The following is a 13,457-nucleotide window of genomic DNA, read 5'->3' on the forward strand; positions in this document are numbered from 1 at the left end:
TTCAGATTGGAATATCAGATGAACAAAACAGTTAAAAAAATTTTTTTTAGCCTGACCAGGCGGTGGCGCAGTGGATGGAGTGTCAGACTAGGATGTGGAGGACCCAGGTTCAAGACCCCGAGGTTGCCAGCTTGAGCGTGGGCTCATCTGGCTTGAGCAAGGCTCACCAGCTTGGACCCAAGGTCGCTGGCTCGAGCAAGGGGTTACTCAGTCTGCTGAAGGCCCGCGGTCAAGGCACATATGAGGGGGCGGTCAGTGACAACTAAGGTGTTGCAACGAAAAAGTGATAATTGATGCTTCTCATCTCTCTCCATTCCTGTCTGTCTATCCCTGTCTGTCCCTCTCTCTGACTCTCTCTCTATCCCTGTGGGGGGAAAAATTTTTTTAGGGGTGGGGAGGGACAGACAAAGACACACATACAGGAAGGGATAGAGATGAGAAGCATCAAGTCATAGTTGCGGCACCTTAGTTGTTCATTGATTGCTTTTTCATATATGCCTGACCAGGGTGGGGCTCCAGCTGAACCAGTGACCCCTTGCTCAAGCCAGTGATTTTGGGCTCAAGCCAGTGACCTTGGGCTTCAAGCCAGTGAGCTTTGGGCTCAAGCCAGCGACCTTGAAGTTTCAAACCTAGGAACTCAGTGTCCCAGACTGATGCTCTATCCATTGTGCCACCACCTAGTCAGGCAAAGGTTTTTTGTTTTGTTTTGTTTTTTGTTTTAATTTTTCTTAAATGAGAAGCAGGAGGCTGAGAGTTAGACTCCCACATGTACCTTGACTGGGATTCACCCAGCAAGCCCCCCGGGGGGGTACTCTGCCCATCTGGGGCTGTTGCTCCACAACTGTGCATGAAGCAAGGCTATGGAGTCATACTCAGCACCCAGGGCCAGCTTCTCCAACCGAGCCCTGGCTATGGAAGGGGAAGAGAGAGATAAAGAGAGAGAAGGGAGAGGGGGAGGGGTGAAGAAGCAGATGGTCGCTTCTCCTATGTGCCTTGACTGGGAATGGAACCTGGGATGTCCATAGGCTGGGCAGACGCTCTACCACTCAGCCAAATGGCCAGGGCCCAGGCAAAAGTTTAAAATTGTTTAGTGCTTTGAAAAACAAAGTGCTTTATAGTATGCATTCAGATATTTATGATTATGATAAATTATAGAAAAAAGCTCATTAGCAATGCTTATCTATTTTTTCCCCTTCTTTTCCAAGTAAGAGGAGGGGAGATAGAAAGACATACTCCTGCATACTCCTGGACAGGGATTTACCCAGCAACCACTGTCTGGGCTGATGCTCTGACCATCTGAGGCCATGCTTACAACTGAGCTTTTTTAGCACCTGGGGCAGAGGCTCCTTAGACCAATCCTCAGCGCCTGGGACCAGTACGCTTGAACCAACTGAGCCATGGCTGCAGGAAGGGAAGAAAGAGAGAAAGAGAGGGCGAGGGGGAGCAGTAGAGAAGCAAATGGTCATTTCTCCTGTGTGCTCTGACCGGAAATTGAATCTGGGACATGCACATGCTAGGCCAGTGCTCTGCCACCTAGCCAACTGACCAGGGCATCAATGCTTATCTTTCATTGTAGTAGATACTAACCATAAAGCATTTTAACCTAATTTAATTATTTTTTATTGAATTTATTGGGGTCACATTGGTTAATAAATCATATGTATTTCAAGTGTACAACTGTTATAACACATCTGCATATTGCATCGTGCACTCACCACCACAGATCAAGTCTCTTTCTGCCACTATTTATACCCCCTTGGAGTTCTTCCACCTCCCTCTACCCCGTTTTCATCTGGCAGTCACCATACTGTTGTCTGTGGCCATGAAGTTTTTGTTTTTGTTTTTTGTTTGTTTTTGTTTTTACTTGATCCCTTCACTTTTTTCACCCAGCCTCCCAACCTCTCTCCCCTCTGACAGCTGTCAGTCTCTTCTTTTGTATGAGTCTTTCTGTTTTGTTAGTATGTTCATTAGATTCCGCATGGAAGTGCAATCACATGGTACTTGTCTTTTTCTGACTGGCTTACCTCACTTAGCATAATATTCTACAGGTCCATCCATGCTGTGGCAAAAGGAAGATTTCCATCTTTTTTACAGTCAAGTAGTAGTTCATTGTGTAAATATAACTGCTTTTTTTTTTTTTTTTTTTTTTTTTTCAGAGGCAGAGATAGACAGGGACAGACAGACAGGAACAGAGAGAGATGAGAAGCATCAATCATCAGTTTCTCGTTGCACATTGCGACTTCTTAGTTGTTCATTGATTGCTTTCTCACATGTGCCTTGACCGTGGGCCTTCAGCAGACCGAGTAACCCCTTGCTGGAGCCAGCGACCTTGGGTCCAAGCTGGCGAGCTCTTTGCTCAAGCCAGATGAGCCCGCGCGCGACCTGGGAGTCTCGAACCTGGGTACTTCCGCATCCCAGTCCGACGCTCTATCCACTGCGCCACCGCCTGGTCAGGCATAACTGTGCTTTTTTATTCACTCATCTACTTGTGGACACTTGAGCTGCTTCCAAATCTTGCCTATTGTAAATAATGCTACAATAAACATAGAGATGCATATATTTTTTCAAATTAGGGTTTTGAGTTTCTTCACATACATTCCCAAAAGTGAAATTGCTGGGTCATAAGGCAATTCTATTTTTAAGTTTTTTGAGGAAACTCCACAAAAAACTTTTCCACAGTGGCTGTGCCAATCTGCATTCCCACAATTGGTGTGCAAGAATTCCCTTTTCTCCACACTCTCACCAACACTTGTTTGTTGATTTATTGATGATAGCCATTATGATGGTTGAGGTGATATCTCATTGTGGTTTTAATTTGCATTTCTTTGATGATTAGTGACATTGAGTGGCCATCTGTATGCTCTCTTTGGAGAAGTGTCCTTTGCCCATTTTTTAAATTGGATTGTTTATTTTTCTGGTGTTGAGTTGTACAAGTTCTTTTATAAGTTGTACAAGTACAATTTATAAATTTTGGAAATTAAACCCTCATCAAATGTATCATTGGTGAATATTTTCTCCCATTCAGTAGGTTGTCTTTCCATTTGGTTGATGGTTTCCTTTGTTGTGCAAAAGTTTTTAGGGTTTTTTTTTTAATGTTTATTTTATTGATTTTAGAGAAAGGAAGGGGGAGAGAGAGAGAGGGAACATCAATCTGTTCCTGTATGAGCCCTGACTGGGGATTGAACCGGCAACCTCTGCGCTTCGAGAGGATGCTCCAACCAACTGAGCTATCCAGCCAGGGCAAATTTTTTAGTTTGATGTAGTCCCATTTGTTTATTTTTTCTTTTGTATCCCTTGCCTGAGGCAATATATCAGAAAAAGTATTGCTACAAGAAATGTGTGAGATTTTACTGCCTATGTTTTTTTCTAGGATTTACAATAAAGCTTCTTTAAATAGCCCAAGATTTTAGAAAATGTTTACCCCTTTTTCCCAGTTTATCTGAATTACTGAATCTTATTTTATAAGGAAATGTCTGTGAATAGACAAGCAAGTGGAAAAATGATTTAATGAATATCTGGATTAAGAATATTTACTGATTCTGCCTGAGCAGGCAGTGGCTCAGTGGATAGAACATCGGACTGGGACGTGGAGGACCCAGGTTCAAAACTCTGAGGTTGCTGGCTTGAGCACAGGCTCATCCAGCTTGAGTGCGGGGTCTCTGGCTTGAGCATGGGATCATAGACATGACCCCATGGTCACTGGCTTGAGCCCAAAGATCACTGGCTTGAAGTCCAAGGTCACTGGCTTGAGCAAGGGGTCACTCGCTCTGCTGTAATCCCTGGTCAAGGCACATATGAGAAAGCAATCATTGAACATCTAAGGTGCCAAAGAATAGATGCTTCTCATCTCTCTTCCTTCCTGTCTGTCTGTTCCTAGCTGACTCTCTCTCTCTGTCTCTTGTCAAAATAAAAAAAATTTTTTTTTAAATTTTACTGATTCTATAATAATCTATTTAAATTTTTATAAACTGCTCTCTTTCATTGGGACTTAATGCACATTAAGTTGAATTTATATGCAATTTTAATTTAAAATTCTGCAAATAGTCATTCTGCCGGGCTAGTTTAAAACAGTGTATCTTGTATAATACTGACATGAGTATGATTCTACTTTGTCAGTTATAGTGGCAAAAAAAGAAAGCATTGGTTGAGTCATAAAGCTTAAGGCAGCAGAAAAAATAAATCTGAATAAAGACATTTCTGTGAGAGTTGTCAGTACATATTCTATAGTGTTAGTTTTATGCTTCTGGTGTGAGACTTTTCTAAAAGAAACTTTGAATAGCAGAAAAGAATTGTGCCTCAAATGCTTCTGCTCCAGAAGGTAAAGGTAGGAAGTTATAAACACAGATGCAAGTGGTAATACAGGCCTTTCCAGCTCCAGAAATAAAACATAGCCATAGGGAAACAAAACAAAACAAAACATAGCCATAGGGCATATATTTCTAGGTGGCTTCAGAGTCATGGTTCAGTGTTAACTACTCTGTGCTCTTTAATTTAGAATTAAATAAAACAAACATTAAAGAAAAAATTATAGAATAATCAGTTTTGTTTATTTTTAATTTTCTTTAAGTGAGAAGTGGGAGGAAGAGGGGCAGAGTCCCATGTGCACCCCAACCAGGATCCATCGGGCAAGTCCCCTATGGGGCGGTGCTCTGCCCATCTGGGCCAGTTGCTCTGTTGCTTGGCGCCTGAGCTGCTTTACTTCAGTGCATGAGGCGAGACCATGGAGCCATCCTCAGTACCCGAGGCCAACTTGCTCCAACTGAGACATTCCTGCTGGAGAGGAAGAGAGACAAAGGGGGGGGGGGGGGTGGAGAAGCAGATGATCCTGTATGCCCTCACTGGGAATTGAACCCGGGATATGCACACACCAGGCCGACACTCTATCACTGAGCCAATCAGCCAGGGCCATAATCAGTATTTTTGTTTTGTTTTTGTTACAGAGGCAGAGAGAGGGACAGATAGGGACAGACAGACAGGAAGGCAGAGAGATGAGAAGCTTCAACTCTTCGTTGTGGCACCTTAGTTGTTCATTGATTGCTTTTTCCTATGTGCTTTGACCAGGGGGCAGCAGACCGAGTGACCCCGTGCTCATGCCAGCGACCTTGGGTTCAAGCTGGTGAGCCTTGCTTAAACCAGATGAGCCCATGCTCAAGCCAGTGACCTTGGGCTTCAAGCCAGCAACCTCTGAGCTCAAGCCAGTAACCATGGGGTCATGTCTATGATCCCATGCTCAAACTAGTGACCCTGCACTCAAGCTGGTGAGCCTGCTCTTAAAGCTGGTGACTTTGGGGCTTTGAATCTGGGTTTTCTGCATCACAGGCTTATGCTCTGTCCACTGCACCGCCTCCTGGTCAGGCCCTTTTCACTTTCGTGTTAGTGTCTTCGGAAGTAGAGTTTTACATTTTGAATAAATTCAATTTATTGATTTTTTTTCCTTTAATTGTTCATGCCTTTGGTGATGAGTCTTAAGAAATCATTGTCTTCCCAAAGATCATGAAAATTTACACCTCCTAGCTTTCTTCTAGGAATTTTATAGTTTTAGCTCTTACATTTAGGTCTCTGATCTATTTTGAGTTAATTTTTGTATATCATGTGAAGTAGGGGTCAAAAGTAATATTTTACTTAAGGATATCCAGTTGAACCAGCACCATTTTTTGAAAGACTGTTATTTTCCCTGTTGAATTTTTTTGGCATCTTTGTCAAAAATCAGTTGACCAAAAATGTAAGGGTTTATTTCTGGACTCTCAGTTCTATTTAATTGATTTATATGTCTATTTTATGCCAGTACCACACTGTCTTGATTGTTGCCGCTTTGTAGTACAGTTTTTTGAAATCAGGAAGTTTTAGTCCTCCAACTTTGTTCTCCTTTTTCAAGATTGTTTTGGCTTTTTTCGGTCCCTTGCATTTTTTTATTTTTATTTTTTTTAATTTTTATTAATTTTAATGGGATGACATCAATAAATCAGGGTACATATATTCAAAGAAAACATGTCCAGGTTATCTTGTCATTCAATTATGTTGCATACCCATCACCCAAAGTCAGATTGTCCTCCGTCACCTTCTATCTAGTTTTCTTTATGCTCCTCCCCCTCCCCCTTACATTTTTTTGTAGGAATTTTTAAGATCAGCTTGTCTGCAAGAATGGAACCTGGGATTTTGATAGGATTGAGTTGAATCTGTAGAACAACTTGGATACTATGGCCATCTCAATATTAAACCATCTGATCCATGAACATGGAATGTCTTTTTTATTTATGTCTTCAGTAAAATTTTATAGTTATCAAGTGCACAAGTCTTACCATTCTTTTTTCTTTTTTAAAAAGATTTTATTTATTGATTTCAGAGAAAAGAGAGAGAGAAAGGATGGAGGTGGGATGAGTGAGGTAGGGGAGCGAGAACTATCAATTTGTAGTAGTTGTTTCTTGTATGTGCCTTGACTGGGCAAGCCCAGGGTCCCAAATCAGCAACCTCAGTGTTCCAGGTCAACACTCCATCCACTGTGCCACAATAGGTCAGTCTTATCCTTCTTTTGTTAAATTTTGTTTCTAAGTATTTAATTCTTTTTTTTTTTTAGTGAGAAGAGAGAGACAGACAGACAGTAAGGGAGAGAGATGAGAAGCATCAACTCATAGCTGCAGCACTTTAGTTGTTCACTGATTGCTTCTCATACATGCCTTGACCAGGGGCTTCAGCTGAGCCATCGACTCCTTGCTCAACCCAGCAACCTTGGGCTTCCAGCCAGTGACCATGGGATCATGCCAATGATCCCACGCTCAAGCTAGATGAGCCTATGCTCTCAAACTGGGGACCTTGGGGCTTTGAACCTGGAACCTCAGTGTCCTAGGTCAATGTTCTATCCACTGAGCCACTACTGGTCAAGCTCTAAGTATTTTATTCTTATTGATGCTATTGTGAATGGAGTTATCTTAATTTTTAAAATATATTTTATTGATTGATTTTACAGAGGAGGATGAGCGAGAAGCATCAGCTCATAGTTGCTTCATTCTAGTCGTTTATTGCTTGCTTGTGTATTTGCCTTGACCAGGCAAGCCCACAGGTTTGAACCTATGACCTAAGCATTCCAGATCGATGCTTTATCCACTGCACCACCACAGGCCAGGCTGAAGTTAATCTTAATTTTTATTTTTGAATTATTCATTGCTAGTGTACAGAACATTAATTAAATTTTGCATTTGCTTATACTTTGGTCAGAATAAATGTTTGGCCAACATGACTCCTAATGATTTGAGAGTGTAGCTTAATTATTTTGCTTTGATCAGCCATATTATACACTAAAATGTCTTGGACTAGTTGTGGTTACCTTAGGCTTAGTTAGGTTATAGTTACATAAGGTTTATAGCATTATCTTAGTCTTTTGTATCAGAACAGTACTTTGTATAAAACAATGAATTTAGTAACTCATACTCAGAATTGTAGTACCTTCAGTTTCATTATATACAAAATAAATGTAATTTTTGAAGGAAAAATTAAATGGTTTTATTCATAGATAATTGATGAGTAGCATCTGTAGCTTGGTTGTCATTCAAAATTACAAGTGAAGTCCCCTTAGTTTTTTTTGTATACTTTAGTTTGTTTATCACTATATTTGCCATAAAGTATAGAGAATTTTTAGTGAGGTTCATTTCATTTGTTCTCCTTCATTAACGGAGCAAAACATTTTAACATTTTTATTTTGTGAGATTATTTATCTTTAAAACTTTAACGTATTTTTCAGGGTCAGTTAAATGAAAGCATGGACCATGGGGGAGTTGGACCATACGAACTGTAAGTTTATATGAAAATATTTTATTGTGCTGTCTTTCTTACAAGTAGGGTTATCAGCTCCAGTTCATTAGCCATTGTATGATTCCACTGAATTGTTCTTAAATGTATATAAATTGACTTAATTTATTGAGTTTGGCATCAATATTGTAACATTCAGGACTTCGATATCATGTATGGATTTTGAGAAAAGATACTCATTCATATTCGGAGTATACTGAATATGAGCCTTAGTGGGTTAGGAATTTTTGTTAGTTTAATAAAGAGAACCACCTTTTCTTACTGAAAAATAAAATTATTATTATTGCCCCCAAAAGTCAAATGGTCCCTGTTTTGCTTGTAATACACCATTCAAACAGAGATCTGTGCAATTGAAAGTCATTTAGGCATGTTTTTTGAGGGGAGTATGGTGATTAATCTGCTCTGTACCCTAACTCTGGTTTGGGTGGGGACACTGAGAAGATCGCTCATATTGAAACATTTAAGTGACAGACAGAATTGCCACCCTTCTGGAATCTTTAAATCATGTTCATAGTAGATATAGAAGATGTGTGGATATATTTTATTTGCAAGAATTTATGTAGCATCAAGACTTATACCCATTGGGTACTTTTAGGAATCTTGAGGTTTTCTGCTAAAGTTGCCAAATGAGGTTGGATGATACCTGATCTAATAGACATTTTGAATTAACTAAATTTGAATAACTTGATGACTTTTTCCTTTGGCAACTTAATAAACTTGTTCTAATTTATCTTAGTTTGTGGGTACTTGATGCTTATGAAAGTAAACACTTGCTAGCACATTCTGTAAATAAGCAGATAAGGATGCAATTTATAAAACTACCCTAATCTTGACCTACCATGTCATTGAATCATCATGTTTACTTAAAATACAGATACTAATTTTGCTATCATGTACTTTTTCCCCTTAACTAAATTGGATTACATTTCTCTCTCTAACAATATGCTGAAAGTAGTTTAACTTTTTGCAAATTTACTTTTGGTTTTGCTTTTCTCCCCAGTGGCATGGAACATTGTGAGAAATTTGAAATCTCAGAAACTAGTGTGAACAGAGGGCCAGAAAAAATCAGACCAGAATGTTTTGAGCTACTTCGGGTACTTGGTAAAGGGGGCTATGGAAAGGTAGGAAGTATTTTTGAAATGAGAGCTGTTATCTGTCTTGGTAGATTGATTTTTTTTTATACCCTGGTTTTAGTAGTCCTCTTCAATCTTTGTTTGCTAGCTATCAGCAAAGGATATAATCACTTACCCTGTATTATTGGAGGGATGTACAAGTAGCTCTCCTCTTTCTAGCATCATACAGGTAAAAGCCTGGCATATAATTGACATTCAGTATTTGTTGAATATAGACAGCTGTGCCAAGACAAAGTCTGTTATTAGAGGATTCATTTCTTCCTTTGACTTTAAATGGTACTCTATTAAAAAATGGTACTCTTTTAAAAAACAAATCACTCTTTACTTTCAAGAGGCCTGGTATATTAATACCTTTTACTGTTGTCTGTTAATCTGAATTGGTTTTCTTTGATTTACAGTATCTAGAGCAAGAGTTAGGGAAGCTGAAAAATATAAGAGGGGAGAAGAAAAATGATGAATAGAACTCCTTAATTTCATAGTTTTGCCCAAGGCTTTTTAGTTTAAGACCTCACCTCTGTGTGTTCTGCCCAAGACAATTTATAACTATATAGTTTGAGAACTATGTATGCTATTCAGTAGTGTTAATTTTTGCCAAGCATAACATGACATCTGTGATATATTTTTAGGCTTAAGGACACATTCTAATAATCTTGAATGTATAACACATGCCCTTTGAGTCTTACATGCTTTAACTGTTGCATGAAAATGTTTTTTAACTAGCTATTTTAAGGAGTAGGTAAATGGTTATTCCTGTCAGCTATTATTAAATAATTTTAAGTGAAGCAAGAACAGTAGCATCCTTGGAAGAAATTTATGAAATATTTTATAATTTTTAAGTTTGGTATTATGCTTCTGGGAACCCTGATTATAGCTTTTTATTTAGCAAACATGTATTCTATGTATAAACATGGAGTGATTGTCATTAGATGGTCATTGCCCAACTGTGCCACCAGATGTTCAGCAGACCAAATAGGAAAGCCCAGGTTGTGAAACGGATTTCACTACTAAATCTTTAATATAGTCTCTTTTAGCCCCTTATTTTTGTACACAGCCCTTCTTGGTGCTAGTTTTTATAAGACTATGAACTACTGTATCATTTGTTTCTTATAAATAGAAATTAAGGGCGTGTGACTAGCATAGTCTAGCCTTTAATAACACACAAACGCTTTTATTTTTTATACAGGTTTTTCAAGTACGAAAAGTAACAGGAGCAAATACTGGAAAAATATTTGCCATGAAGGTGCTTAAAAAGGTGATTCTTTTCTTCCTCTTTACTCCCAAACTATATTCTTAATTGCTATAAAATCTACATTTTGGCCTAAAAGTCTCAGTCAAAAAATATTTCTAACATAATTATAAGTCCTCTGAGAATGGGACATTTTTTTTAGAGAGAGAGAGATGTAGAGAGACAGAGAGGGACAGACAGACAGAAAGGGAGAGAGATGAGAAGTATCAACTCATAGTTGCCTCACCTTAGTTGTTCATTGATTGCTTTATCATATGTGCCTTGATGGGAGTGGGGAATGAAGGGGCTCCAGCTGAGCCAGTGACCCCTTGCTCAAGCCAGCAACCTAGGGCTCAAGCCAGCGACCATGGAGTAATGTCTATGAGCCCATAATCAAGCTGGTGACCTCAGGATTTCAAACCTGGGTTCTCAGCGTCCCAGGTTGACGCTCTATCCACTGCGTCACCTCCTGGTCAGGCAGAATGTGAGATGTGTTTGATTATTCCTGTTTATTTTCTACTTGTTGAGGGTAGAGAAGAGAGCTCTTCCAGTTTCTTCTCTGAGGTAACTCTTTTAGTTCTTTGTTCTGATCTCTGTATTTCTAAGCAGTGAGCATATGCTACTATTAATTCATCAGTTTTAGACTTATGTATTGACCTTTATTTTACTCTCTTTTACCCCTTCCTCTCTTTACCCTGTCCTCTCATTTTGCTTCAGTTTCAATGAATCTTTTTTTTTCAAGAGAGTGGTATGTGGGAACGAGGAGAGAAGAGAAACATCAATTCGTAGTTGTAGCATTTTAGTTGTCATTGATTCCTTTCTTATAAGTGCCTTGACCAGGGACTCCAGCAGAGCTAGTGACCCCTTGCTCAAGCCAGTGACCTTTGGGCTCAAGCTTATGACCATGGGGTCATGTCTATGATTTCACGCTCAAGCTGGTAACCCTGCGCTGGAGATGGTGAGCCCACACTCAAGCCAGGGTTTTGAATCTGGGTCTTCAGCGTCCCAGGTTAACTACTATCCACTGCGCCACCAACTGGTCAGCCCATTGATTGATTTCTTATATGTACCCTGACTGGGATTGAATCCACAACCAACTGAACTATCCGGCGAGGGCAGCTATTTTTTCTTTTTAATTATTTTTGAAATTTATTGATTTTATGGAGACAGAGAGGGAAAGAGAGGAAAGGAGAGAGAGATGAGAGAGCAAGAAAGACAGGAACGTTAATCTGTTCCTGTACGTCCCTGACCAGGGATTGAACTGACAGCCTCTGTGTCTTAGGACAATGCTCTAACCAACCAAGTCATCTGGCTGACACATTTTAAATTTTTATTGTATTTATTGGGATGACATTGGTTAATTCACTTTATTCTGAATTCAGCCTAATCAACATGATCTACCACTTAAGTCAGTTGCTAGCCTGATTGACCTTATGTTCAGGAAAGTCCTTATTTTAATCAGTTCAGTTGTTAATGCTCCTTTATTCCTATATCTCAGCTACTGATCATTTCTGGTGAAAATCAGACAAATGTGTAGATTGCTGCTGGGTTAAATTCATAGTCCCCATTTCATTTGGACCCTCAGAACTCTCCAAACATTTTTCTACATGTCCCTGGACAACTTTTCATTCTCTAGAACTCTTGGAGCCTTTACTGCCCATCCCTCTGCATTTAACGGACTGCTTTTCATCTTGCTTGGGGCTCTCAGGTGTGACTCCCTTTGACTTCCTGCTCTGAACCCCACCCTCAGTACTGCATTCATCTGCATTTGCTCTTGTCTCTCTTTCTCTTCAGTCTTAGTGGGACATGTGTTTCTTCTTTCCAAGGCTAAGCCCTCTTTTTTTTTGGATCCCAACCCTTTCTACTTCTCTAGGGTCTTTTCTCTGCCACTTCTCTCTCTCTCTTTTCCATCTTCTATCCGGACTCCTTTTTTTAAAATGTTTATTTTATTGATTTTAGGGAGAGAGAGGAACATTGATCTATTCCTACCTGTGCCCTTGCCTGGGATCTTACTGGCAACCTCTGTGTTTTGGGATGAAGCTCCAAACAATTGAGCTATCTGGCCAGGGCTGACTTTTAAAACTTAAATATATTCATGTCTTTGCCATGTTTAGCCAAACAAATCCTTTCTTCACTCATGATCTTTCTGTAGCTTTCACCCTCTTTGCCTTTTTTAGCTGAATTTCTTGAGAAAGTCATGTTTTATTCTTTTTTATACTCACTATATTTTGACTTAATGATTACTGTTTCAATGAAATTCTTCTTCCCTAGGTCACCATCCATCTCCTGATCACTGAATCTAATGGTCTCTGCTTAATTCATGTTTCATTTACATTTCTGTTGCATTGAAGCTATTGACCACAGCATTTTAAAACACTGCTTCCTTGACTTCTGTGATTCTACTTTATTAGTTTTTTATTTTATCTCTTAGTCCTCCCTTTCAGACTTTTTCAGAATTACTTATTTTAAAAATTCAAACCTTCTGAGCAGTTAAAAAAATAATTTATCTTGGAAATTTTTTAAGCTTTCCAAAGAGTTACAAGAATAATACAATGATCACCAATAGTTAAGTTTGCCATATTTTCTTTGTCTGCCCCTCCCTCTCTTCATCCTCTCTCTCTATATGTGTATATTAAATTATTTTATTTGTTATACAGTTTGAAAGTTAGTTATAGATATAATGGTACTTTGCTCTTAATTTTTTTATCTCTGTACGTATGTATTTCTGTATGTATGTATCTCTTAAGAATAAAGGCATTTTCCTACATAATCACAGTATAATTTTCACACTTGGGAGATTTAACATTGATGTACAATACTGTTTTTAAATACTTTGTTCATACTCAAACTTCCCCAGTTGTGTCAGTTATATTCTTTTTTTTTTTTTTTTTTTTTTTTTTTTTTTTTTTTTTTCATTTTTCTGAAGCTGGAAACAGGGAGAGACAGTCAGACAGACTCCCGCATGCGCCCGACCGGGATCCACCCGGCACGCCCACCAGGGGCGATGCTCTGCCCCCCAGGGGGCGATGCTCTGCCCATCCTGGGCGTCGCCATATTGCGACCAGAGCCACTCTAGCGCCTGAGGCAGAGGCCACAGAGCCATGCCCAGCGCCCGGGCCATCTTTGCTCCCATGGAGCCTTGGCTGCGGGAGGGGAAGAGAGAGACAGAGAGGAAAGCGCGGCGGAGGGGTGGAGAAGCAAATGGGCGCTTCTCCTATGTGCCCTGGCCGGGAATCGAACCCGGGTCCTCCGCACGCTAGGCCGACGCTCTACCGCTGAGCCAACCGGCCAGGGCT

The 13,457-nt window shown here is 39.7% G+C and overlaps 1 protein-coding gene across 5 annotated transcripts in view; it reads left to right on the forward strand.

Moving 5' to 3' along the window:
- RPS6KB1 (ribosomal protein S6 kinase B1) overlaps positions 1-13,457 on the forward strand; it is a 44,983-nt gene that overhangs the window by 4,757 nt on the left and 26,769 nt on the right. For all 5 annotated transcript variants that reach the window (XM_066262726.1, XM_066262723.1, XM_066262725.1 and 2 more), the window contains exons 2-4: positions 7,736-7,785; positions 8,804-8,924; positions 10,120-10,188. In XM_066262726.1, the coding sequence (XP_066118823.1) occupies positions 7,736-7,785; positions 8,804-8,924; positions 10,120-10,188 (240 nt within the window). The remainder of the gene's footprint in view (positions 1-7,735; positions 7,786-8,803; positions 8,925-10,119; positions 10,189-13,457) is intronic.

Source organism: Saccopteryx bilineata, chromosome 2 (assembly GCF_036850765.1).
Source record: "Saccopteryx bilineata isolate mSacBil1 chromosome 2, mSacBil1_pri_phased_curated, whole genome shotgun sequence".
Lineage (NCBI taxonomy): Eukaryota > Metazoa > Chordata > Mammalia > Chiroptera > Emballonuridae > Saccopteryx > Saccopteryx bilineata.